We start from the raw sequence: 25,929 nt of genomic DNA on the forward strand, positions 1-25,929 counted from the left end.
AGACCTCTGTTTTTATCTGTATTAACGTTTTGCGTGAAGCGTGTATAAGAACTCTCTGAAGCTTAAATCTATCGGGCAAAAAGAAACAATATTCGCCAAAGTTTCAACAAATACTAGAAAATATGGAGTTAACAGGTCAAAATATATCAATGGTAGGTACAAGAATTTCCTCATCCGGAAAATACCGGCTAACACTAATTCTACTACTACCACTCTGTACGTCTGTCCAAGATTTGTTATCAACAAAGCGATGTACGTTTTCATGATCATATTCGCCTACCGTTATAACTGCATTAAATGGTTAAACGCAAAAATAGAATTGTCATTAATGAAGGTAATAAATATTATGACATCGAAATAAACAATGTTTTACAAAACAATGTTTTACAGAGAAATTCTATCAAATTAAAACTTTATGATTTCTTTGCGTGAGTCCACAAAATATACAGAAAACTGGGATAGGCCTACCTGTAAACTGTCTGAATAATAATGATGGAGATTAAGACTGATATTAAACAACCGGCAACAATACCAATTATAGCCTGGGTTGACATGTAGTCTGAAATACAATACAATAAAAGCAATACATGCATGTAGTACTCGAGGAGAATTGTACATATATAGTCATATTAATACTTCTTTTGTCACACGTAGCGACAACAATGCTGACAACTACTAAATATTAGGTTTCAACTAATCATAACTATTTTGAGTTTACTGTTGTTAAATATTAGATTTGCCGCGCCTCCATTCATAGTGCTACAGATACAGACATGAAACACAAGAAACAAGTTAATGAAGCATTGCCATGCAATACAAAGTCCCCTACTGGAAGGCACCTAATTTTCTCTACTGCAGTATAACATAATGAACTGATATCTGTCAATGATGTATAAACAATATTGTACTACATATACAATATGTTATAACAACACACTTGGATTAAAATGTGCATATATAAAAACCCACAGTTGTTTTCATATTGAATTTTTTTGGCTGATTATAAAAATGTTATCATGTAAGTTATTTATAGTAACAACAAAGGGAAATTAATCTTTAAAAAAAAAAAAAAATCTATATAATATAAGTCCACAAGAAACCCTTTACCAGGTAGAGATAGGTCAAAATACACCTAAAAATTGTATGTAACATGCATGCTGTACCACAGAAAAGTGGTCTCGATTTTTCTCTACCGCCAGTAATAAAAAAGTTACAATAAAATCTATTTATAGTAACAACAAAGGACGTAATTCTAAAAACAAGGGTGCCTCATGATGGTGAACATTTGTTCCAAGTTACATCAAAATCCCTCCATGCATGAAGAAGAAAGGTTCCGTACAAAGTCATTCTTGAATTTGACCTTTGACCTCTAAATATGACCTTGACCTTAGACCTAGGGACCTGGTTCTTGCGCATGACATGTTGTCTCATCCAGGGAAATATTTGTGCCAACTGATATCTAAATCCTGCTTTGCATGACAAAGTTATAGACCGGACAGGAAAAAAATCCTCTTGACCTTTGATCTCAAAGTGTGACCTTGACCTTTAAGCTAGGGTACTGGGTGTTGCGCATGACACGTCGTCTCATCATGGGAAACATTTGTGCCAAGTAATATTAAAATCCCTTCATGGATGGCACAGTTATGGACGGGACAGGAAAAAAACTCTGTTGACCTTTGACCCCCAATTGTGACCTTGACCTTTGAGCTAGGGGTCCGGGATTTGCGCATGACACGTCGTCTCATCATGGGAAACACTTGTGCTAAGTGATATTAAAATCCCTTAATGAATGTCAGAGTTATGGACCGGACACGAAACAGACCCTGTTCATGCTATGTTAACATTTGACTGTTTAGTGTGACCTTGACCTTTGAGCTAGGGGTCTGAAAGTTGTGCATGACACATCGTCTTATTATGAGGTACATTTCTGCCAAGTAATATTAAAATCCCTTCATAGATGGGAGGGTTATGGACCGGACAGGAAAAAAGCCTTGTTGACCTTTGACCTCCAATTGTGACCTTGACCTTTAAGCTAGGGGTCCAGGTTTTGCGCATGACACGTCGTCTCCTCATGGGGAACATTTGTGCCAAGTAATATTAAAATTTCTTCATGGATGGGAGAGTTATGGACCGGACAGGAAAAAAGCCCTGTTGACCTTTGACCTCCAATTGTGACCTTGACCTTTGAGCTAGGGGTCCGGGATTTGCGCATGACACATCATCTCATCATGGGGAACATTTGTGCCAAGTAATACTAAAATCCCTTCAAGGATGGGAGAGTTGTGGACCGGACAGGAAAAAAGCCCTGTTGACCTTTGACCTCCAATTGTGACCTTGACCTTTGAGCTAGGGGTCCGGGTTTTGCGCATGACACGTCGTCTCATCATGGGGAACATTTGTGCCAAGTAATATTAAAATCCCTTCATGGATGACAGAGTTAATGACAGGACACGAAATTGCGGACGGACGGACGGACGGACAGACGGATGGACGGACGGAATGACGGAAAGGTGCATTCCTATAGTCCCCGAAACTGGTTTTCAACCAGTAGGGGACTAATAATGAGATATTGGAATCGTACATTACGTATAATTGACATTTTGGTTGGCATCAGATCATAACATGTCATATGAAATATTTTAAAACTGAGAAGCCAAGATGATTTTTTCTGCTTAATCAATAAGGTCTTTCGGAGTAAATTGATTCATCTGAGACGGATTTCACTAAGTAAATGAAATCGGTTTTCAAACCATTCCATTTTCATTGAGCAGCTGTCAAAAACATATACTTTAAGCCCGTGGTGATATTTGTGAGAACTTGACCAAGATTACAAGTTCTAAAACAGACAAATATGCGCCAATCAATTGTCTAGATAATGTGTTACCTAAACGAATTTGATTTCTCAACCATCGTTTCTCAGTTTAAGCTAATAAGCCTGACCATCACTTCCAGCTGGAAACTGTACTTTTCCTAATACATGTGTGTTTATTTTCTATAGACGTTTTACCTTTCAAATAATAGCTTTGGATACTGAGTAGAAATTTATAGCAAAATATCATACATAGCATAATATTTGTATTCAACCCGACCCTAGAAATATAAAACAACAAGTCCACAAAGAACAACGTAATTAAAAAAAAAAAACAACAAACATGAAAAAACGACAATAAAGACGAAACAAAAGCTTGTGATTTAATTGTTTTGAACTCAGTTTGGCAAATAATGTATATCTAATATGGAGACATAATAAAATAGCTAAATTTAATGTAAATATATATGTACGTATATCGGTGAGAAAATGGTTCATGACACCCCTAACTGAATGTTAACACGAAATTCCAGTGGGAAGCAAATGCATTGACAATTAACTTTCAGCCTGCTGGCGGCAAGTGACCAGTGCAGACCAAGATCAGCCTGCTATTCATTCAGAAAAGTTTCTGAAAACCCCTTTGTATAATACGTGGTACTGCCAAATAGGATAATGGACCAAACTATTTTAGAAATTTAGCTGGGTAAGGATTAAATGCCATCAACATTTGTAGATGATATACAGCTATTTTTTTCAACATTTCATCTCATCTTCTCTAGCACTAAAACTTTTGTTTACTGAGTAGTTGTTTTACACTTTTCAGTTGATTCATAGCTGTTAATCTGCTCATTAGTTATTGATGAAATGTAAGAAAGCATAAAATAATTCTTTTGAAAATGTTTTATGTTTTCTCTGTGAAGCTCTGTAGATTTGAGCCAATAGTAAAAGCCTCAGCAGTCTAGCACTGTTTCAGCAAGTCTATATTTTGTCCGACAGCTAATATAAGTTCGGCGTTTAACTTCACATTAAAAAGGGCTCAAAGTGGGGCCTCCTTGGTCGAGTGGTTAAGGTTACTTACTTCGAATTACTTGCCCCTCACCGATGTGGGTTTGAGCGTCACTCGGGGCGTTGAATTCTTTATGTGAGGGATTACGGAAAGTCTCAATATGACCTATAATTGTGTCGGTGCGACGTTAAGCCCAACGAAAAAAAATGTATTCAAACGCTTAGAATAGGAATGCAGAATTATGTATTTGTACAAACCTGTTACACATAATTCACCGGAAAAACCACACAACGGTTTGTCTACTGGAACACCATTAAGCCATCTGATTTCAGTAGATCGAAGCGGCATGTACCTTCTTTTGGAACCAAGGAATATGCCAACACGCTGAAATCAAAGAAGAACAACACCTTACTTGACTCTTAATCAAAGAACCGGAACACTGGCGAGAAACTCATTGAAGGTTGTTTTAAATTTGATGCATTTGAAACAGGCTTTTTTTTGTTTCTGTGTCAAACCTATGGGAGCATAGTGTACTTTACAAGGAATCAACAAAATACACTTTCTTTTTTAAACTTTCACTGTGGTGTAAATGGTAAATTTGTTGTTAGAACAAATACAGGTATTTTTAAAATTTAGAACAAAAAGGGAGATAATAACAGAATAATTGTGACAGGGGCTATTGTACTTTAAGTAATAATAGTGTAGAGAAACAAAAGATACCGAAATAGCTTTATGGAGAAAATATTTTTGGGAGATCGGCAGATTCATAGGTTCGTGGAAGCAATATCAAGAAACGAAAGTAAATAAAAGAATTCGTGAAGGTTTGTTAGTATAAGTGAAATAGTGGTGAAAGGGTACTAAATCAAGCATAAGAACTTTAAGTAAAAAGCCTTTTAAATTGTTTCTTTACTTTCGATGCGGCCCGCGGTGTAATGTGGTTGGTCAAAAGGAAGAGGTACTAAAAGAAAGTAGCGAGAAAGCAAATAGCTTAAAAGAATGAAGGAGAAAATATATCTTTAACATTGAATTTTTAGATAGATGAGGATGAGGCGGTTGCAAGGCCCGATATACATGAATTGACAATAGTTCTTTACATTGGTACATAAATACGTGTATCTAGAAGCTATCAATTGTTCTAATTATGCGCGTTCTTTGTGAAATGTTCACAGTATAACATGATGTATGACGTTTTCATAATAACCTTTTTGTAACGTGATGTAATACATTGTCAACAAAACTATTTTTCAGTGGAAAATGATGCTGTAGCCCTTCGCACATAATACTTTCCCTAATAAATTTAGTTTCGCAATATTGACTGAAACTTATTATTGTTTTGTTTACTTTATATTTTCTAAAACTACTTTGATACTAGAATCAAAATAAAAGCATGATAGTATGGACGTTTTATGAAGTGTCTTGCGATTCGATAATATATTTTGAAGTGGCGCCTTTGTTATTCAGATTGCGCTCTTTATAGCATTAAAGATTAGCCCATGACAAATTATGTTTAACAGTTAATCGTGTGGGAGTGACATTAATTTGCTATTATCCCGAAATGCACATTTCTTGCACTGCACAAGATCGCAATATAATACCATTTTGCCATTTGTTTCATGATAATGGATCGCAAAAATATGCAGGTCATGTGTTCTCAGAATCAGAAATGTTTATTATTGCAAAGTTTTTATTTCCAATACAGAATCTTTACAACTTTTAAACAAGTTATATGGCATTAGAAAGTATTATTTGCCATCAGTTGCTGGTTCTGCATTATTATATGTAATCCATTATCATTATAACTGACTATCAACATTTGAAATATTTGTTACACATATACTATTTCTGGTTACTGTTTGACGGCGCTTATATGTCAAAATGTACGTTAGTTTTATCGTTTTGAATAACTTAAAGTTTATATTGCGATATCGAAGGATGATCTTATAATGTATACAACTATAAGATTTTAAACCTAGTGCTCCACGTATGATTTTCTTATCAATTTGAGACCTGCAGGGTTTCCATTATTGTAAAGAATAACTTTCGTAATATAACGTAAAATCATGTATCTGTCTCTGCTTCCACATTATACAAAGGTATAAAATATATACTATACAATTATATCAATTGAGTTATGGGCACAACATTTAGTTCAGACCAACTTACATGTTAGTATTCCTCATAAAGTTATTGTAAACAGTATGTCTAGTAATTTTAGAAAATGGAGACACAGAAAACCATGGTGGAGTAATTTCCTCACAGATTTCTGGTCAAAATTTACTCTCCCACGCATCGGTCGAATATTACAATACATGAAGTAACGGTAGTGGATACGCTGGTAAAGGAGCGTAGTCAAAATTTTGCTGAAAAAATGGTTGAATTGTTCTTTTAGAAATCTCAAACGGACTTTTAAATCAGACTATGTTGAATTACGCAAGCACTTTGGTCGTGTCGTGCAAAAGACCAAACGAATATACTGGTATAATATGCAAGAATTTGTTGGAAGAAAGTAATGTGGACCAGAATAATTTCTGGAAATCTATTGGAAAAATCTGTGTAAATAATCCCAAGAAATGCAAGTAATTTTAAATGATGGAACAGTAATTACATCTATTTCGGACTTGTTAAAAAATGGAGTTAAGTACTCTTTTTAAAAGTACTGATGAATTTTCTGATACATATAATGATGATGGTAGTAATAGTAATAACTTTGGAAAGGAAATAATGCATCCTTTAATAATTATATTAAGTATTTAGTAGAAGTTAGGAGAGCAATATGAAAAGCTAAACACAGCGGCAAAGGTGTGTGGGTCACAAAATTTAAAATACAGGCTTATTTTTACATTTGTTAATTTGTTTTAATATGCAGATGTGCCCCAATGAGTATGTTTTAAATTTTTAAGTTTAATGGTCTAGAGACATGTCAATTTCACGATGAATCACCTCTCAATTTTTTACTGTAAAGTATTTAACAATAAATTGACAAGGATAAATTTCTATTAAATTGTTTCAGAAAAGAAATGTGAATATAGTATTATAATCTTCATTAATATAGTTTATTATCCAAAACCATAAGAGGAGTCAACATTATGGCCTAGATTTAAAATCGCATGACTCAATAAGTGCAGCTTTGAACCCGATTAAAGACGTGGTGGTCCCTGGCAAAATGACAATATTAAGAGGAATTCCGTAGTAGATTTAGTCTTTTGCGCGCATATCCTTAAAATAGACAGTGAAATAGATCCTGGCGTCAATAACCGACCTTGCCGCAGCAATATAGACAAGTAAGTCGACCAATTAAGTTCATTGCAAATAGCAAGATCGAGGAAAGAAAATGAGTTCATAATTTTGATAAAGCATTTAGGCATAAAGCGAATACTGGGAAATTTTTCTCCCATCAATCTTTAACAGAACGTCGAACATTAACATTCGGCAAATATGAAGAAGAAGTTTAGGAATTGATATTTAATAAAATTATTTACGAGACTGTAAATTATTAAAGAGGATTCTAAAGAATGTTAGTTCTTTTATATATAATCAGTGAGAATTGGTATCTGAAATTGTAACATGAATATAACAGAAGTATACTTTGATGTAACACAAACATATGGTAAAATGTGTGTGTTCTAATTTATATGGAAACGGCCATTGACTGCATCTGTTTGTTAGTATAACCCATATGGCATCCTATTGCCATTTTTGTTTGTATATTATATGTAAATTATATAAATTTTGTGTCCAATCTATTGACACATCTAAATTAGATAATTTCCTGTATGCATCGGTCAATAAACTAAAATAGTGAACGTACTTCGATAAACTTTTCATTGCTCCATTGAATTTGTTAAATGTGATATTTACACTAATAGCGCATATTCAATCGTAACTATAATGTATCATCAATACTTTTCATATCTATTTTTATACTTTAGCTTTCGTTTCTAATAAGTAATCTTTGTAATAATGGAAGTAATAAGTGACGTATTTTTATCATGTGACGTTTGAACTTATTAGATACATTTTTTGTATAATGCACGTATAATTTATAGGGAGCCTACGGAGGTATGGTGTACCCAAAGGAGCAGTTTAATGCCCTGACTTTTTGTTTTGCTATGGTGCTTACCATATGTTATATATTTAGCTTCTTCCGCCAGACGATTTACCTGGTGATGTCATAACCCGGAAGTACAATGCCCGAGGTTCACTTGTCTTCACTCGCCTGGATGTGATATTCCCAGCGCAGAGCTTTCGTCCCATGGTTGTGCCGTAAACCGCAAAGACGATGATTTTTGTTATCCTCTGAAGTCAGCTCAGGGATGCAATCACCTACCACCATAGGGAGCCAATACGGAATCAACGTTTTCACGGTTTAAAGGGACTGGATTTTGAGATATGTTTTGTTTGTGCTACTTAAAGTTCACAATTACATTAAAGACCTGTGTCACGTCAGATTAGAATGGACTATAAGAACTTTTGTATCTAGAGATACTGAACTTTCTTTTTTTTTCTTTCTTATAATCATTTTTTTTTCTTTTCATATCTATTCATTGTTAATAATCATCTTATGTAAATAAATTTGTAAATATTGTAAAGGGTGTTGATTTGTTTTGATGGTTACTGTCGCCGGTACGGCCTTTCCTGTCACACAAGGCAAATGGTGTGGATGGAATCCCAGCAGAAGTATTTATAAATGACAGTGCTGTTTACTTTTTACATGTGTCGTTTAATTTTTGTTTTAATAATGGCATTGTGCCTACAGTATGGAGTAATGTATTATCATCCCTATTCCTAAGTCTCCTACATGGGATCCTAGAGACCCTCTGTCTTATCGAGGAATTGCCACCGCATCGGCAATCTTCAATTGTAGGATACTTAATGATAGGTTAAACAATTATATTGAAAGGAATAACATCTTAGCTGATGATCAAAATGGTTTCAGAAAGAAGCATGGAACTATAGATCATTTATCTTCATTAACTAGTATTATAGAAACTCGCAAAGAATGTAAGTTACCAACATTTACGGCCTTTATTGATTTTAGAAAGGCGCATGACTCAATAAGTCGGCCAAAGCTTTGGAACAGATTAAAGAACAGTGGTGTGTCTGGCAAAATGTTGCAAGTTATTAATGGGAATTCCGGTAGTGTTTTATGCGCATCTTTCTGCGCCGCCCATACTCTTCAAAAAGGAGATAGTGAGACTAAGTCCGGACGATCAAGTATAATTCGGACGTTTTGGCGGTCGCTTAGCAAAATGGCAAGTAAAGCTCGACACAATGGCAAGTTCATTCCACAAGTGAAGAAGTCGAGGGCAAAACGTAAAAATGAAGCATTCCATAACTTTAGAACTGGCCATAAGCATCATAAGGCCAGAGAAAGCGAACACCAAGCGGCAGACGTTTCCCCACCCACTCAAATCTGTGTAAAAGAAAAAGCGTCAGACGCTTCCACACCAACTCAGTGCAAAATTAGTGGAAGAAGAATTATAGAAATGGACTATCTTGCAAAACAAATGTATTGTACGGACTGTAAAACCCTGCTAAATCTAAAGAGGATTGTGCATGAAAATAGACATGGGTTAGGTTCTGTTTTTATAATTCAGTGAGAATGTGGTATTCTGAACTCTGTATCGACAGGAAAGTCCCATAGAACAGAAGCTCGTGGTCCTCCAGTATTTGATGTGAACACCAAAGGTGCCATAGGTATGATATGTTGGTGTGTTTTTCTAGATTCTATCATGAAAATTTTGTTTGTTCAGTTGATTCTCAGTTCTGTTTGCTGAGTAAGTTGAGGGCTGCCATCCTGGCATTACCTGTTACTTTTTTGACACCATTTTTATTAGTGATATTTAATATGCTAAAAATCTATATATTGTAAGCTAGTCCAACTAATTTGACGCGATCTTAGGAAATATTGAGATAATTTTTCGTATGCCACTCGCGTCACAACACTCGAAAGACCAAAATAGTTGAAGCACTTATCGATGAAATTTTCATTGCTGCCGACACTTTACATGCTATAGGTTTAAATGTCGATTATTTCACGAATTGGCCATAAATTCAAATGAAACTTACATGTATCGAAAGGGGATTCAATTCATTATTGATTTTTATCGAGCCCGCTTGCGTTGTCCAAATGGCTGTTCGGTGTATGTGCGTGCGTCAGTGCGTGCGTGAGTCCGTCCGGATTTATTTGTCCGTACCATAACTTTGACATGCATGGAGCAATCTTGTTTATATTTGGCATGAATGTTAACCTTAAAGACAGAGTCATGCGCAAATCCCAGGTTCCTATCTCAAAGGTCAAGGTCACACTTAGAGGTTAAAGGTCAAATTCAATAACGACTTTGTCCGGAGCATTGCTTCTTCATGCATGGAGGGATTTTGATGTAACTTGGCACAATTGTTCACCATTATGAGACGAAGTATCATGCGCAAGAATCAGGTTCCTAGGTCTAAGGTCAAGGTCACACTTAGAGGTCAAAGGATACAAGAATGACAACTTTGTCCGAAGCATTTCTTCTTCATACATGGAGGGATTTTAATGTTTCTTGGCACAAATGTTCACCACCATGGGATTGAGTGTCATGCGCAAGAACCAGGTCCTTAGGTCTAAGGTCAAGGTCACACTTAGAGGTCAAAGGTCAGATACAAGAATGACTATCCGTAGCATTTCTTTTTCATGCATAGAGGGATTTTGATGTAACTTGCCACAATTGTTCACCATCATGAGACGGAGTGTCATGCGCAAGAACCTAGAATTACTTTCCTTTGTTGTTACTATAAATAGCTTATATTGTAACTTTTTTATTTCTGGTCGAAGGGAAAAATCAGGACCACTTTTCTGTAGTACAACATGCATGTTACGTCCAATTTTTAGGTGTATTTTGACCTATCTCTACTGGTAAGGATTTTCGTGTGGACTTATAAATTTCTTTTTTTTTTAAGATTTACTTCCCTTTGTTGTTACTACAAATAACTTATATTGTAACTTTTTGCAATCTTTGTTTTATTTGGCATAAATGTTTGCCTCAATGCGACAGAGTGTCGTGTGTAACTCCCAGTCCTTTTGACAGCTGACGGGCTCGACATGTTGCCCGTGGGCATCTAGTTGTAGTACTTAACAAATAATATCTAAAATAACAAACTTTCTGGTTGAAATGTCCCCGAAAATAAAATACAGGAACAAATAAAAATAATCCCCAAAAAACTTGTTTTTTTTCTATAAATTGTTGAATTTTACACAACAAACAGTCCCCGGTGTCACATTGTTTATTCCTTATCGGTTTCATGCCCTCGAGCAGGACACATGTTGATTAAGCCTGCTTTGATCCAGCGACGATTTCTTGATGACACTGATTAAGTTACGGTCAGTTATTTTGATGACCCTGATTAAGAACTGACAGGATTATGCAATCAATAACTGTTTCATGAAACTTAAATCAGGAGCAAAAGTTGTAAATCTCTTTGTTTTAGTACGGCGGTAAAGCTACATGTAGCCTTTATGGAAGAGATTATTGAAAACGGTCAGTTAAACAATAGTTACGTAAACAGTGAGTCTGTTTTTTACGCAACACTAAGTACAGCACTTTTAAACTCGACTTTTCAAAGAAAAAGTAGCCCCGGCGTCGGCGTCGCCGTTGGTTAAAGTTTTTTATCAAGTCAAATATCTCTGTTACTATCAAAGCTACTGACTTGAAACTTAAAAAGTTATTTACTATCAAAGTCTACAAAAGGTGAAAAAATTCCCATAACTCTGATTTAAACTTTGACAGAGTTATGCCCCTTTTAGCTCACCTGTCACAAAATGACAAGGTGAGCTTTTGTGATCGCGCGGCGTCCGTCGTCCGTGCGTCCGTAAACTTTTGATTGTGACCACTCTAGAAGTGACATTTTTCATGGGATCTTTATGAAAATTAGTCAGAATGTTCATCTTGATAATATCTAGGTCAAGTTAGAAACTGGGTCACGTGCGGTCCAAAACTAGGCCAGTAGATCTAAAAATAGAGAAACCTTGTGACCTTTCTAGAGGCCATATTTTTCAATGGATCTGCATGAAGATTAATCAGAATGTTCATCTTAATGATATCTAAGTTAAATTTGAAACTGAGTAACATGCAATCAAAAACTAGGTCAGTAGGTCTAAAAATAGAAAAACCTTGTGACCTATCTAGAGGCCATATTTTTCATGGGATCTGTATGAAATTTAGTCTGAATGTTCAAGTTTGAAACTGCGTCAACTGCGGTCAAAAACTAGGTCAGTAGGTCTAAAAATAGAAAAACCTTTTGACCTCTAACTTTTGCTTGTGACCACTTTAGAGGTCACATTTTTCTTGGGATCTTTATGAAAGTTGGTCAGAATGTTCATCTTGATGATATCTAGGTCAAGTTCGAAACTCAATCACGTCCGATCCAAAACTAGGTCAGTAGGTCTAAAAATGGAGAAACATTGTGACCTCTCTAGAGGCCATATTTTTCAATGGATCTTCATGAAAACTGATCAGAATGGTTGCCTTGATGATATTTAGGGCAAGTTTGAAACTCGATTACGTGCAATTAAAAACTAGGTCAGTAGGTCTAACAAGAGGGCCAAGATGGCCCTAGGTCGCTCACCTAAGAAACACACCATAACAGTGTAAAACATGTTAGACCTAGTGATTTCATGGAAACAAATATTCTGACCAATTTTCATTAAGATTGGACCAAAAAATTGGTCTCTTGAGCTTAAACAAGCATTTTCTTAGATATGACCTAGTGACCTAGTTTTTGACACTAGATGACCCATGTTCAAATTCGACCTAGATTTTATCAAGGCAATCATTCTGACCAAAATTCATAAAGATCAATTGAAAAATACAGTCTGTATCGCATACACAAGATTTTTCTTTAATTTGACCTAGTGACCTAGTTTTTGACCCTAGATGACCCATGTTCAAACTCATCCTAAATTTTATCAAGGAAATCATTCTGACCAAATCTAATGAAGATCAATTGAAAAATACAGCCTCTATCGCATACACAAGGTTTTTCTTTAATTTGAAAAAGTGACCTAGTTTTTGACCCCAGATAACCCATATTCAAACTCGACGTATATTTCATCAAGGCAAACATCCTGACAAAATTTCATTGAAATCAACTTAAAAACACAGCCTCTATCGCATACACAAGTTTTTTCTTTAATTTGACCTAGTGACCTAGTTTTTGATCCCAGATGACCCATATTCAAACTCAACCTAGATTTTATCAAGGCAATCAATCTAATCAAATTTCATGAAGATCAATTGAAAAATACAGCCTCTATCGTATACACAATGTTTTTCTTTGATTTGACCTAGTGACCTAGTTTTGACCCTAGATAATCCATTTTCAAAGTCTCCCTAGATTTTATCAATGTTATCATTCTGACTAAATTTCATGAAGATCAGTTGAAAAATACAGCCTCTTTCGCATACACAAGGTTTTTCTTTGATTTGACCTAGTGACCTAATTTTTGACCCCAGATAACCCATTTTCAATCTCGACCTAGATTCCATCATGATAATCATTCTGACCAAAATTCATGAAGATCGTTTAAAAAATACAGCCTCTATCGCATACAAAAGGTTTTTCCTTGATTTGACCTAGTGACCTAGTTTAGTTTTTGACCCCAGATGACCCATTTTCAAACTCGGCCTAGATTTCATCAAGGTTATCATTCTGACCAAAATTTATGAAGATCATTTTAAAATTCAGCCTCTATCGCATACAAAAGGTTTTTCCTTGATTTGACCTAGTGACCTGGTTTTTGACCCCAGATGACCCATTTTCATATTCGGTCTAGGTTTCATCAAGATAATCAATCTGACCAAATTTCATGAAGATCAATTGAAAAATACAGCCTCTATCGCATACACAAGGTTTTTCTTTGATTTGACCTAGTGACCTAGTTTTTGACCCCAGATGACCCATTTTCAAACTCGTTCTAGATTTCATCAAGGTAATCATTCTGACCAAAATTCATGAAGATCAATTGAAAAATACAGCCTCTATCGCATACACAAGGTTTTTCCTTGATTTGACCCAATGACCTAGTTTTTGACCCCAGATGACCCATTTTCAAACTCGGCGTAGATTTTATCAAGGTAATCATTCTGACCAAATTTCATGAAGATCAATTGAAAAATACAGCCTCTATCGCATACACAATGTTTTTCCTTGATTTGACCTAGTGACCTTGTTTTTGACCCCAGATGAATGTTCATCTTAATGATATCTAGGTCAAGTTCATAACTGGGTCAACTGCGTTTAAAAACTAGGTCAGTAGGTCTAAGAATAGAAAAACCTTTTGACCTCTCTAGAGGCCATATTTTTCAACGGATCTTCATGAAAATCGGTCACAATGTTTACCTTGATGATATCTAAGTCAAGTTTGAAACTTGATTACGTGCTGTCAAAAATTAGGGCAGTAGGTCTAAAAATATAAAAGCCTTGTGACCTCTCTAGATGCCATATTTTTCAAGAGATCTTCATGAAAATTAGTAAGAAAGTTCATCTTGATGATATCTAGGTCAAGTTCAAAACTGGGTCACGTGCCTTTAAAAACTAGGTCATTAGGTCAAATAATAGAAAAACCTTGTGACCTCTCTAGAGGCCATATTTTTCAAAGGATCTTCATGAAAATTGGTCAGAATGTTTGATGATATCTAGCTCAAGTTTGAAACTGGGTCACGTGCAGTCGAAAACTAGGTCAGTAGGTCAAATAATAGAAAAACCGTGTGATCTCTCTAGAGGTGATATTTTTCAAGGGATCTGTATGAAAGTTGGTATGAATATTCATCTTGATGATATCTAGGTCAAGTTCGAAACTGGGTCATGTGCGGTCCAAACCTAGGCCAGTAGGTCTTGTCCTTAAGTACAATGGTAACAGGTGAGCGATATAAGGTTATTATGGCCCTCTTGTTTGATAAAGCCAAATATCTCTGTTATTATCAAAGCTTTGGACTTGATACTTAAAATAGTTACTTACTATCAAAGTTTACACCAGGAACCATATCCATAAATCTGATTTGAATTTCGACAGAGGTATGCCCCCTTTTAACTCGTTTTGTTAAAGTTTTTGATAAATTCAAATATCTCCGTTACTACCAAAGCTTTTGACTTGAAACTTAAAATAGTTATTAACTATCAAAGTGTACACCAGGAGAAACAATCCCAATAACTCGACTGAATTTTGGCAGAGTTATGCCACTTTTTAACTTAGAGCTTTTTGGTTAAAGTTTTATGAGGTTTTTACTGGCAAAGCTCTAATTCAGAGTCAATGTCACAGAAAAGTCGAGCGTGTTGTCTTACGGACAGCTCTTGTTATTATACATGAGAAGTAACTGCTAATTAAGTCATCCTCGATCTAACTGAGATTGAGCAGTAATTTTAGAACACTTCTTAAGTTTGGCGCTTCGGAACATGATTTTAAAGGTCAGTGTCTTGTCACTGTTGGTTCTATTTCGGAGTTAGTATTGACTTCTCAGTTTTATTTGTATGTGAATATTTAAATATTGTATAAATTATGAATGCTTTGGTGATAATTTTATATGCGATATTTTTATAGTTGTATTACGGTGCCCCTAAAGTGACATGTTACACACTTTTTTTATTTCGTTTAAACGAAAGAACTATTTCGTTTAATTTCGTTTAAACGAAATCATTTCGTTTAAACGAAATAAGTTTAAACAAAATCATTTCGTTTCAACGAAATAACTATTTCGTTTAAACGAAATGATTTCGTTTTAACGAAATAACTAATTCGTTTAAACGAAATGATTTCGTTTTTACGAAATGTTATTTCGTCAGACCGAAATCATTTCGTTTAAACGAAATGATTTCGTTTTTAGGAGATGTTATTTCGTTAAAACGAAATCATTTCGTTTAAACGAATTAGTTATTTCGTTCAAACGAAATGATTTCGTTTAAACTTATTTCGTTTAAACGAAATAAAAAAAAATCTCACATTACCTAAGTGGAAAAAAGTGTGTAACATCTCACTTTAGGGGCACCATACAGTCTCTTGTAATTCCGATTTGATTGGCCATGTACATTGTGCATTGCTTGTAATATTTTTTTAATTGAATGTATATGGATTAGACTTTAATAAAGAAATATATATTTGTCAGACGAAACGAACAGTCCATAATCAGGATAAAACTTTAATATTCAGAAATACCTCACTTCAAATGATTATGACAGATAATACTGCTGTAGTTAAGAAAAATAGTTTATTTATTATGCATTTTCATTGCAAATTAATTTGTACTAATTATTATTTGGTTTGAACGTCTGATTTTTATATCCCTGTTGATTTGAACGGGCATTTCCCTTACCTGAAATGTCTCGTTGCTTGCATTTAGTAAATCTAGAACTTCAAAATCGGCGACTCTGGTACCCGTTTCATCAAATGCAACTAATTCATCTAAACCTGAAGGGGTTAAAATGAACATAATATTTTAGTTTTTTAACTATTTTACACGATTGTCCACAATACAAGATATGTTTAAAAGTGAAATTTGAAGAAATTCCATACTAAGCATTTTTGTCAACACAAGGAATATGTCCTACACAGCGAAATGTCATCATCACCGGCTCTAATATCACAAAACGCAATAATACATCCAATGGAGAAATGAAACGCGCTGCTACAGTGTCCAGATAGGCTAACAACTTGTACACACACATGCGTGCCCGAATGAGAAAAATTCCTCGCACGATTGGACTAATCAGCTTCGGCTGAACACATATTAGCATTTCTATAGTACCTAATTTTTATATTAAATGTGACGTAGAAATAACAAAAGTAAATGCATTACAGTCAGCCGGTAAGCCACATGATTTGGGCTAAAGCAAATATAGTTCTCTGTTAAAAAACATAATCTGCAAAGATAATTAATCTTTAAAATTACATCTACTTTAACGTATTAATATACCCCTGTAACATTTCTACATAAATTGCACTCTAATGCCGTTTTCAAAGACAGGTAACTTAACAACCAGAAAACGTAAATTGAAAAAAAAATAGATTGTTTCTACAAAACTGATATTAGATATCTATATTCATAATGACATATATTAAAATCGCATTTCACTGAGACTTTCAAAAAAACGTTTGGTTTGAATGGTTTTAGATAAAAGGAACATTCAACTTTACGCCCTTGTTAGAATCAGTAAAGTTATAAACGTATGATAAAAGATGTATGCCTATTTTCTATAGTAACTGTTGAAACACCAACGGGATTCATTTGTATTGCTAATTATCACACATTCTAACATGGCTCGATTTGATTTCCAGTTGAACAAAGAAGAAAATCAAGCTCTGTATATTCTGCGATAAACAACGGTTAACGCGCGAGAGAATTATGACGTCAATTATGACGTCAAATTGCCGCATGACGTCCGATACATTACTCCTCGCGTAAAAGAAGCCCAGCATAATATTTATTAAAATATATCAATGAGCATGTCAGAATGAAAACAATCAAGGCCTTCTTGTGATTTATCGTCTAATTTACACGGTTCATCGTTCAGATGCTTCAGTATTTAACCACTCGGGCTAACGCCCTCTTGGTTCAATTCCTACGCATCTGAACTCTGAACCGTGATAAATCAGACGATAAACCACCCGAAGGCCTTGATTATTTGTTAAACAAATCACTGTTTTAACGTCACAATTATTACGTCATGGCGTCAAACGGCATAGCGGCGCGCTGGAAAAGAAGCCGATTGAAAACGGGCAAATATCTGATTAATGTCGTCAAGGATGTACTTAAAAATCCTTGGTAACGTGTTAGAATCGAAATAATATATCTCATTTAGTGATTTGCTCTTGAATAAATCATTATTTTTCGTTCAGATGCGTAATATTATAGCACTCGGCTGCGCCCTCTTGATATAATTTCTTCGCATCTGAACTCCAAACAATGATTTATTCAACGACAAATCACTGGATGAGATATATTATTTCTTAAATAATTATAACAGATTCTAGAATCCTCGGATCTTCATGATTTTTATTTGAAATTTCAGTATATCATACGTTTTGAGCAGTATGTACTTATATGAATTGATTATATTTGTTAAATATTGGCTCCTCAGACTTAGATTCATATAAATATATGCGGCGAGGTCCTTAAAACTCAAAGAATCCTGATAAAGGGAATCCATCTACAAATGAGCCGTGCCATGAGAAAACCAACATAGTGGCTTTGCGACTAGCATGGATCCAGACCAGCCTGCGCTTCCGCGCAGTCTGGTAAGGATCCATGCTGTCCGCTAACAGTTTCTCTAATTGCAATAGACTTTGAAAGCGAACAGCATGAATCCTGACCAGACTCCGCGAAAGCGCAGGCTGGTCTGGATCCATGCTGGTCGCAAAGCACTATGTTGGTTTTCTCATGACACGGCTCAAATAATTGTAGTAAGTAATGGCAACATAATGCATCTACCACTCTGAGACTTTAGATGAATTCACCATTCTACTTAATTGATTGATTTGGACGCCGCAAGATTTCATAATGTTAAACTTTGCCTGTGAAGTTCAGATTATGTAAATAGTTTATACCATTAAAATCGAACCGATAGTGCGAAATGGCATTCTCTGGTGCCAAAACCAGTACAAAATATAGTTAGGAGCACGGTTTCCAGTATTATATCAGTTATATATTATCTGTTGTTGTCCTAATAGGTAAGATATAGAACATTATTATACCTCACTTTTGTCTCCCATTACCCGAGAAAGAGATATTTTGACTATCAAAAACATTTTCAACCTTTTTGACATGTGACCAAGCGAAAGTGACCCTCAGGTCATGTGACCGCGCTGGTATATATATCAATATTTTAAATTTTGTTCTGTATAATAAAATAAATATCATATGGCAGCGTGTGTGACATTGATATTGTCAACCCTCGCCTCGGGTGACATTCTGTCCTCGGGTTGACACTATCAATTTCACACACGCTGCCATATGATATCTATATAATATAGATGGATAATTTTGTTTTGTTAAACCTTGGCTGAGCCTAACAAGGTCGTACACTTGATTTCATTTTATTTAAGGTCTTAAAAAACAAAACATTTTGACTGAGATTAATACCATATTAACATATGTTATAATCTTATAAAAAAGATGATCAATACTTTAAACTGCATCATTGTACTGGCAAAATGATTTTTATTTTTTACCCTGTTGTTCAGTTATCCCTCTTAGAAAAAGATCGTGTTGGGATTTTGATTTTGAAATATTACGAGGGTATATTAATTTGTAAGTTATCATAGTTGTACAAAGGCTCTTGGGACGTTTAACGTTTAGCATGTCTATTTTGTTTCGAAACTCAGTAAACTGTGTAAGCTCGCTTGACTCAAAATGCAATGGAAAACTATTTAATAGGAACAAACCTTCAAATGTGCCATTGAAAAATGACCTTGCAATTTTGTAACCATCAGAAATGTCCCCAGTTTCAGCTAGACTCTTGTTATACGCTGCTCCAAGGTAAAGAACTGCCTCGTAAAATGCCGTAATAAAATAATGGACCTAAAATAATAATAATAGAAAAAGGTAAGTGAAATCGTTTATATTTGAATATTTGCGTTAAAATATCAACATTTTGAAAACAGAAAATCAATATCTGAATTCAAATTTTGTGAAAGCCTTTACGAAATACGACCTTTGACACATAGTTCAGGTACTACTTAAGTACTTGCCTTCGCATAATCAACGTTTTTAATTCATTACCCGTATCTTTAACTTACATTCATGATACTTAACATATAAAGTGCTTTCCATGTTTAAACCTATGAGTGACTGCTGCTAAAAATAAATGGTTATAGGCTCAACACCACTAATTAAAATCTGACTGTTCTTTATGTAAAATCCACTTTTTAAAGTTTTATAACATTTTCTAATATGTGAGATTTTCAGAGACCCATTTCCATAAAGAACTATATGGCTATTATAGAAAAGAAAGAGAACAAATGGTGTTTACTTTTATTTAAGAAAACTATTATCTACAGTGTATTATTTTACAACTACTACTCACATTTAATAATCCGAAATTTGCTAATGTAGCTCCGAGTCCTAATGGAAGAATTATATTACAGTATTTTTCAGGAGACAATTCAATTTTGATTTTAACAATACATATGTACGTAAGTCACTAAGACCTCATCAGGAAGCACTGTCAACTCTGCGATAGAGAGTTCTTCAATTTATCCGTTTTTTTTCTCAACCATCTTCTCAACAACAAAATGTACAGCGCTTGAAACATTTATAGCAGCTAAACAAGCTTATCTATCTATTAACACTAATTATCCATTTTTCCCACGTTGCTTTAGAAGTCGCCCAGAGTGCAATGCGCTTATTGAGTCTAGTAATATTTATGCCAGAAAGAAGTGACTAATATCTAGAGATATCGCACTAAAGACGGTTGCCAAGCCATGTCACCCATGACAACTGTATTTAGAATGTATTTTCCTACTCATAAAAAAGTACAGGTATAGAAACCGCCAATTATATTTTGCTGGCAGTGTCTAATAATGTCTTGAAAACCATGTTATAAAAAACAGGATTAATATCAATCAGAAAATGCCTTGGTCCAAGAATGTAGTATTTTCAAACTGCAGTCAAGAGAAAAAATGTTTAATAATGTTTATTAAGCTAAGATACGATGGAAACTTTTAGATTTGCAACATTCAAAACATACAGCTGTTTTCAATTTTTATCTTGGTACTTGTTTGCAAGTAATCCAAACGTTTTTACTATTTGCTATCCTTTCCAAGTGTATTATATAATAGATAAATATTATTCATAAGTAATGTGTAAAGTGTACATATATGTATAGGATTTATTGCATTCGTTAATATCTTACATAATTGTTTACTGTGCCTGTGATACTAAAAACACGATAAAACACGTTCAACTTACTTATTGAATATACTTTTCCTCTGAAAATGGCGCGTATACACCTTTATACAACATTTTCATTGGAAAACTCCTTAAATATCACAGTACATTATTAGACGGAGATAAAATTTGAATCCAATGAACAATAACTATGAAGCACTCTTTTCAAAAGGTACAAGCAAAAGAAGCTTTTATTTGGCAGTCATGCTTTTATTATTTTGCGAACATGCAATATTTTATACCTTATTTTATAGTTAAAAAGATTTCAACAGTTCTCATACTTACTTCTTCTTCATAATTAATTACTGTTAAAGAGCTTTCAAAATTGACAGAAAATACTAATAATTATTAAAGCCTGAAACATTAACAGTAACAACCGTAATATTACTGTGGTGATTGGGCACTCAAGAAAGCAAATATTTTATTTGTTTAGATATGAGTTTAGGTCATCCTTCTAGTTGCTTATGAAAAACAAGAGGCAATTCATATTCAATTTTCAGGAAAAAAGTAAGAAACGACTTTCAACTAAAAGCGGAAAGTACAGTGCTATAATAATTTGCAAAAGCTAATTTGAATCAAGTGTATGTATTAGTATTCGGTTAAGCAGTATATTTTTTCAAGCCACGTTAAGGAAAATCTGAACGGATGAGTGTTTGGGTGAATGGGGAATAGCCCACTTATATTTAGAATTGAATGGTTGATAGGGCACTTACTGAAGTAAATTTCAGTTATTTGTCATATTTTACAGTAAAGTAGGATTCCACATACTTATATTTAAAAATTTAGAAAGCATTGTAGAAAAAAGCATTATGTTATCGAATAAGTTTTTTAAAGATACCTAATACTCATCTTTAATAAATATTTTATCTTTAGATATTTATTTCCAATGTAGAAACTCCTCATCATCTGTATACAACTTTACCTAATAAAATGATTTATTGTACATGTAGAGCTACATTCACAATAAAATACCATGCAGTAGCAGGCGTTTGTTGAATAATAAGTATGTACTATTTTAAAACTGTTACACAGTACTGTTAATACAAATAAACGTCATGGTAAGTGTATGCTTGCATAACTCTATGTAATAATTATTCATATTTTCGCATATGAAATCTTGATGCTGTATACATCTTATGTTTTTAAAAATACTTTCATCTGCATGAATGTTTTGGCTTGCATCTGTATCTTAAAGGGAATTCCGATAGTTTTTTATGCGCATCTTTCTGCGCAGCCGACACATTATATGGAAAACTGAACTGAAGTCAAAATTTGTTGAAACATGTTACAGACAGTCTTAAATATGACAAATCTTGAATGAAATAACATTTTTGATAAGTTTTATCAGTAATCAAATGTTGATACTGGTTTATGTTGTATTGACAAGTATCATGCCTGACAGGTATCTTGCTATTTTTGTGGTTGTTTTCACATCGCATTTTAGTACAAAGACATTGTTGTTCATATAATGTAAGATAATTGACTTAGTACTGATAAGACATTATCACCTTTCAGATTATTTAGTATTCAATTATAGAAAGAATTAAGAAGTTTTAAAACTTTTTTTAACTTCTAGCAGACATACATGTAATCAGCTTGGCCGGTTTCGCGCCATTTTCCGTCCGAACAGGTGTTGTATGCTAGCGGTCTTAACATAAAAATTAGCCTGGTGACCCATACATTTTTAGCCATTTTTATGCTCACTATACAATTATCTATACATAAGAAAAACAGGAACAAATTCTATGAAAGAGTTTTTTCAAAATTTAAAAAAAATATTCTTCACTATGGGCATTTTTCACTGGAAAAAGTTCACAAAAGTAAATATGAAACAATATTTTTTTTCATTTGTACCCATTATTGTAAGGATAGAGTATTACAAATATGACTATGATATCAAATAAGTAAATAATAAAATCTGTAAAAAGAAAAAAACTTATTGTGCTGTCTTGATGTATATTTTGGTTGGTATTTACAAAAAAGCAGAAAATTATGAAAATGTTGAGAACTCGCTAGCAGTTTCAGCAACAGTGGGTGTGTTCAAAACAATTTTTCACAAAAAACAAGCCTGGTGACCTATTGTTTTTATTTGTTCGTTGTTTTCAGCACAAAATTTCCTATCATATATGTGAATTTAAAAAATTTCTGTGAAAGGAAAAAAACTATAGGAATTCTCTTTAAGCAGTGTTGAAGATTTTGTTTTTCATGTTTGTAATTCCTGATCATTTGTATTTTAATGATATTCTACATAGAATGAATTTATGAAAGTGTTCATATCCATGAAAATAGTGCTTTACGCCTATATATTTGATATAATACTAACATAACAATAATAATAACAATACTACTAACAATCATAATCATAACAATCATAATAAAAATAATAAATGATAGACAATAGATGATAACAAAAACAATAAAAATTTAAAAATGCTACAAAAAAAGTCTGTCTTGGAAATATTACCTATATTCATAAAGAAACTGCGTATATTTAAATTTTAAAAAAATGCAATTAAGAACAAACCATATGTTAGAATTATATGAATCCGTCATACTGCGACTAATCATTTAGTGTAATGCTTACCGAAATGCTCCTTTGAGTACAATTAATTAAAAAAAAAATGAGCTTTAATTATCTAAGAGATCGGAGGTGATATTCAATGTCTCTAAGGGAATCAGGAAACCATGCCAGCTGTAACTATAACAACTTCAAATTGCGTAATTTCAGATTCGATTAAATTTCTATTGTCAAATAAAGTATAAAATATGAGCAAGCTTAAGCTGTTTTCATTAAAAAAAATATATCTTTAAGGATATTAAATCGCTATGTTGTTCCATTCCTGCAAATTATTAGTAATTTCAATTGAATAAAAGTAGTTTTAAACTATACGTCCTTAATGTTATTGAAATGGACATTTAAAAACTTAGAAGCAATTCCAGCAACATCTATATCTTTAAGCGTCTGCCCAAATCATCGTAGACTGGGGGCGATCACGTAATTGTCCTGCATGATTTAACCTTTGACATGAAAAACATGCAATAATCTTCCATAAGTTACCACTAAGAAGAAATAAATACCTCACGTAACATTATATCTTTAAATGCTAAAACGTTTCTTTGATATATCACTGATTTAGATAAAATCAGTGTGAGGATGTGACCGGATATGGGTGATGAGGAAACAGATAAAACTTTTTATATAATGCAGTCGTACCTTGTAAATGGAAGTACGGTGTGCCTGAATACAGTTTCATTACAGACAAAAAATAGCCCAGGGCCCAGTTGTTCGAAACTTTAACAGGCGATTAAGCTAACGGTTGATTAAGTTTTAGGGCTCCTTTTCGGCATTTCAGAAGACTTTGAAAAACAGATGTATGATGTAGGAATTTTGAACACTGGAAAATCTTTACAATAAAATCAAAACATCACAACAGTGTGTCCCACCAAGTCTAGTATTTTTAATCAAAATTTATACGATGGTTAGTTTAACAGTCGGTTAAAGTTTCGAACAACCGGGCCCAGATTGGCAAACATGATTTAAAAAGATTATATTTGACCCTGACCCGTTTCCTGACAATGACTCTAAAGATGGATCAGGCAGAAATTACAGTAGAAATGTTAAAACTCAAATAAGGAAGTATGATATTCAGAAAGTTCTGACAACTCTGACCTTAACACCTTGAAGATACAGCATATAGTTCAACATCGCACATAGCAAATATCTTGATACTGGTTTTAAAAAACGCTAAAATGTTAATGAAGTTAAAACCAGAACAAGAAAGTGTCTGAATATGGACAGACAGTCGGACCGACGGAATGATTACTGTTATTAATAGATTTTGAAAAATAACCATAATAAAAGTCGAAATATTATTTTCTATTTATATTATTTAATTCATAATGTGAAAATGGGTCCTGAAAATTCTCCGATACTCCTGAAAGATTTTGGATTTCAAGTATACCGGTATAATCATTTCATCCAAAAGGACTCTAAATAAACTCCAAATAAGTTCGGTGCCACATTGAGTTATATGCGGTAAACGCTACAGTAAGAACAGTTAATGGCAAATACTCGAATACAAGTCAAAATGACGGTTTTGAAATCTTCTTAAGTTATTATTTACAATTACAGTTTAGAATATTCTGGATTTTTGGCGGCCATCTTGGTGGCCTTCTTGAATATTTCAAAATGCTCAATGGTGACAGAGTTGCATCATCCAGATTCTATTAAGATACATGTTGTAGAAACTTTTTTATGCAAAATTACTTTGTGCATACTGTAATTTGAGGTTAGGTAACTAATTGGCATTTGGCATACTGACTAAACTAGCAGAATGTGTCTGTTTACTTGACGATGTATAAATTCTAATAAACATGATTTCGAATTCCTCAGGTATTCAGTTTTACTTTGTTCCTTAAATAATATAATGGAAATGAGTACACTGAATACGCAATCAATGTGTAAAAACTCAAACAATGTAAGTACTTTATCTTTATTTACGGAACTACAGAAATGTTACATTCTTTGACTTACTTATGTGTACCAGTATTAAATAGAATTATTAGTTACTGCTATCATGTGACCTATAATTGGAATTTAAGAATTTTGGCCGCTGGCTTGGACCTATGTACATATCAGGGTGAAAGACCACAACAGATGTCCAATCTAAAAGCCGAAAATTGGATAAAGAAGTTGATATAGGTATACCGGTTCGGTGTTTTTGAAATTATAGCCGTAGTCTCGGGCAGATCGCATTCGGATATCCGTCTGAAATTGAGTATTGTTTGCCGCAGGATTCACAAGTGTAAAAATAAACACAGATTCATAGACTTTCTTCAGTGCTTCATCCATCTTGTCACCTGAAATATTGTTTAAATAATGAAAATATTGTGGACGAACTAAAGTCTAAAGGGCATATACCAAAGATATATATATAATGTCTTAATTTCAAAACAGCGCATGAGTCGTTGTCACTTGAAATAATGGGTATAAGGTCAAATGGTTGAATTTCTTCATGTTTGAATCTAGACCTAGCCAAAACGCATATCCAGTTCGTGTCTATTACCATGCATGGTATTCATTAACTTCTAAAATATGCAAGTCAATTTCAAATACTAACGTTTTCATTCTGTTACAAATGGCGATTTTTAGTTATTTCTTATTTGAAAGAAGATAATGCAACCAAGTAAGTTAA

At 33.9% G+C, this 25,929-nt stretch overlaps 1 protein-coding gene across 1 annotated transcript in view; it reads right to left on the minus strand.

The window, feature by feature from the left end:
• Positions 1–25,929, minus strand: part of LOC123529070 (atrial natriuretic peptide receptor 1-like) — a 53,015-nt gene that overhangs the window by 18,173 nt on the left and 8,913 nt on the right. The window contains exons 4-8 of the mRNA XM_053522062.1: positions 25,443–25,594; positions 19,231–19,366; positions 16,163–16,257; positions 4,073–4,199; positions 469–559 (exon numbers count right to left, since the gene is read on the minus strand). Of these exons, the coding sequence (XP_053378037.1) occupies positions 469–559; positions 4,073–4,199; positions 16,163–16,257; positions 19,231–19,366; positions 25,443–25,594 (601 nt within the window). The remainder of the gene's footprint in view (positions 1–468; positions 560–4,072; positions 4,200–16,162; positions 16,258–19,230; positions 19,367–25,442; positions 25,595–25,929) is intronic.

This window comes from Mercenaria mercenaria, chromosome 13 (assembly GCF_021730395.1).
Source record: "Mercenaria mercenaria strain notata chromosome 13, MADL_Memer_1, whole genome shotgun sequence".
Classification (NCBI taxonomy): domain Eukaryota; kingdom Metazoa; phylum Mollusca; class Bivalvia; order Venerida; family Veneridae; genus Mercenaria; species Mercenaria mercenaria.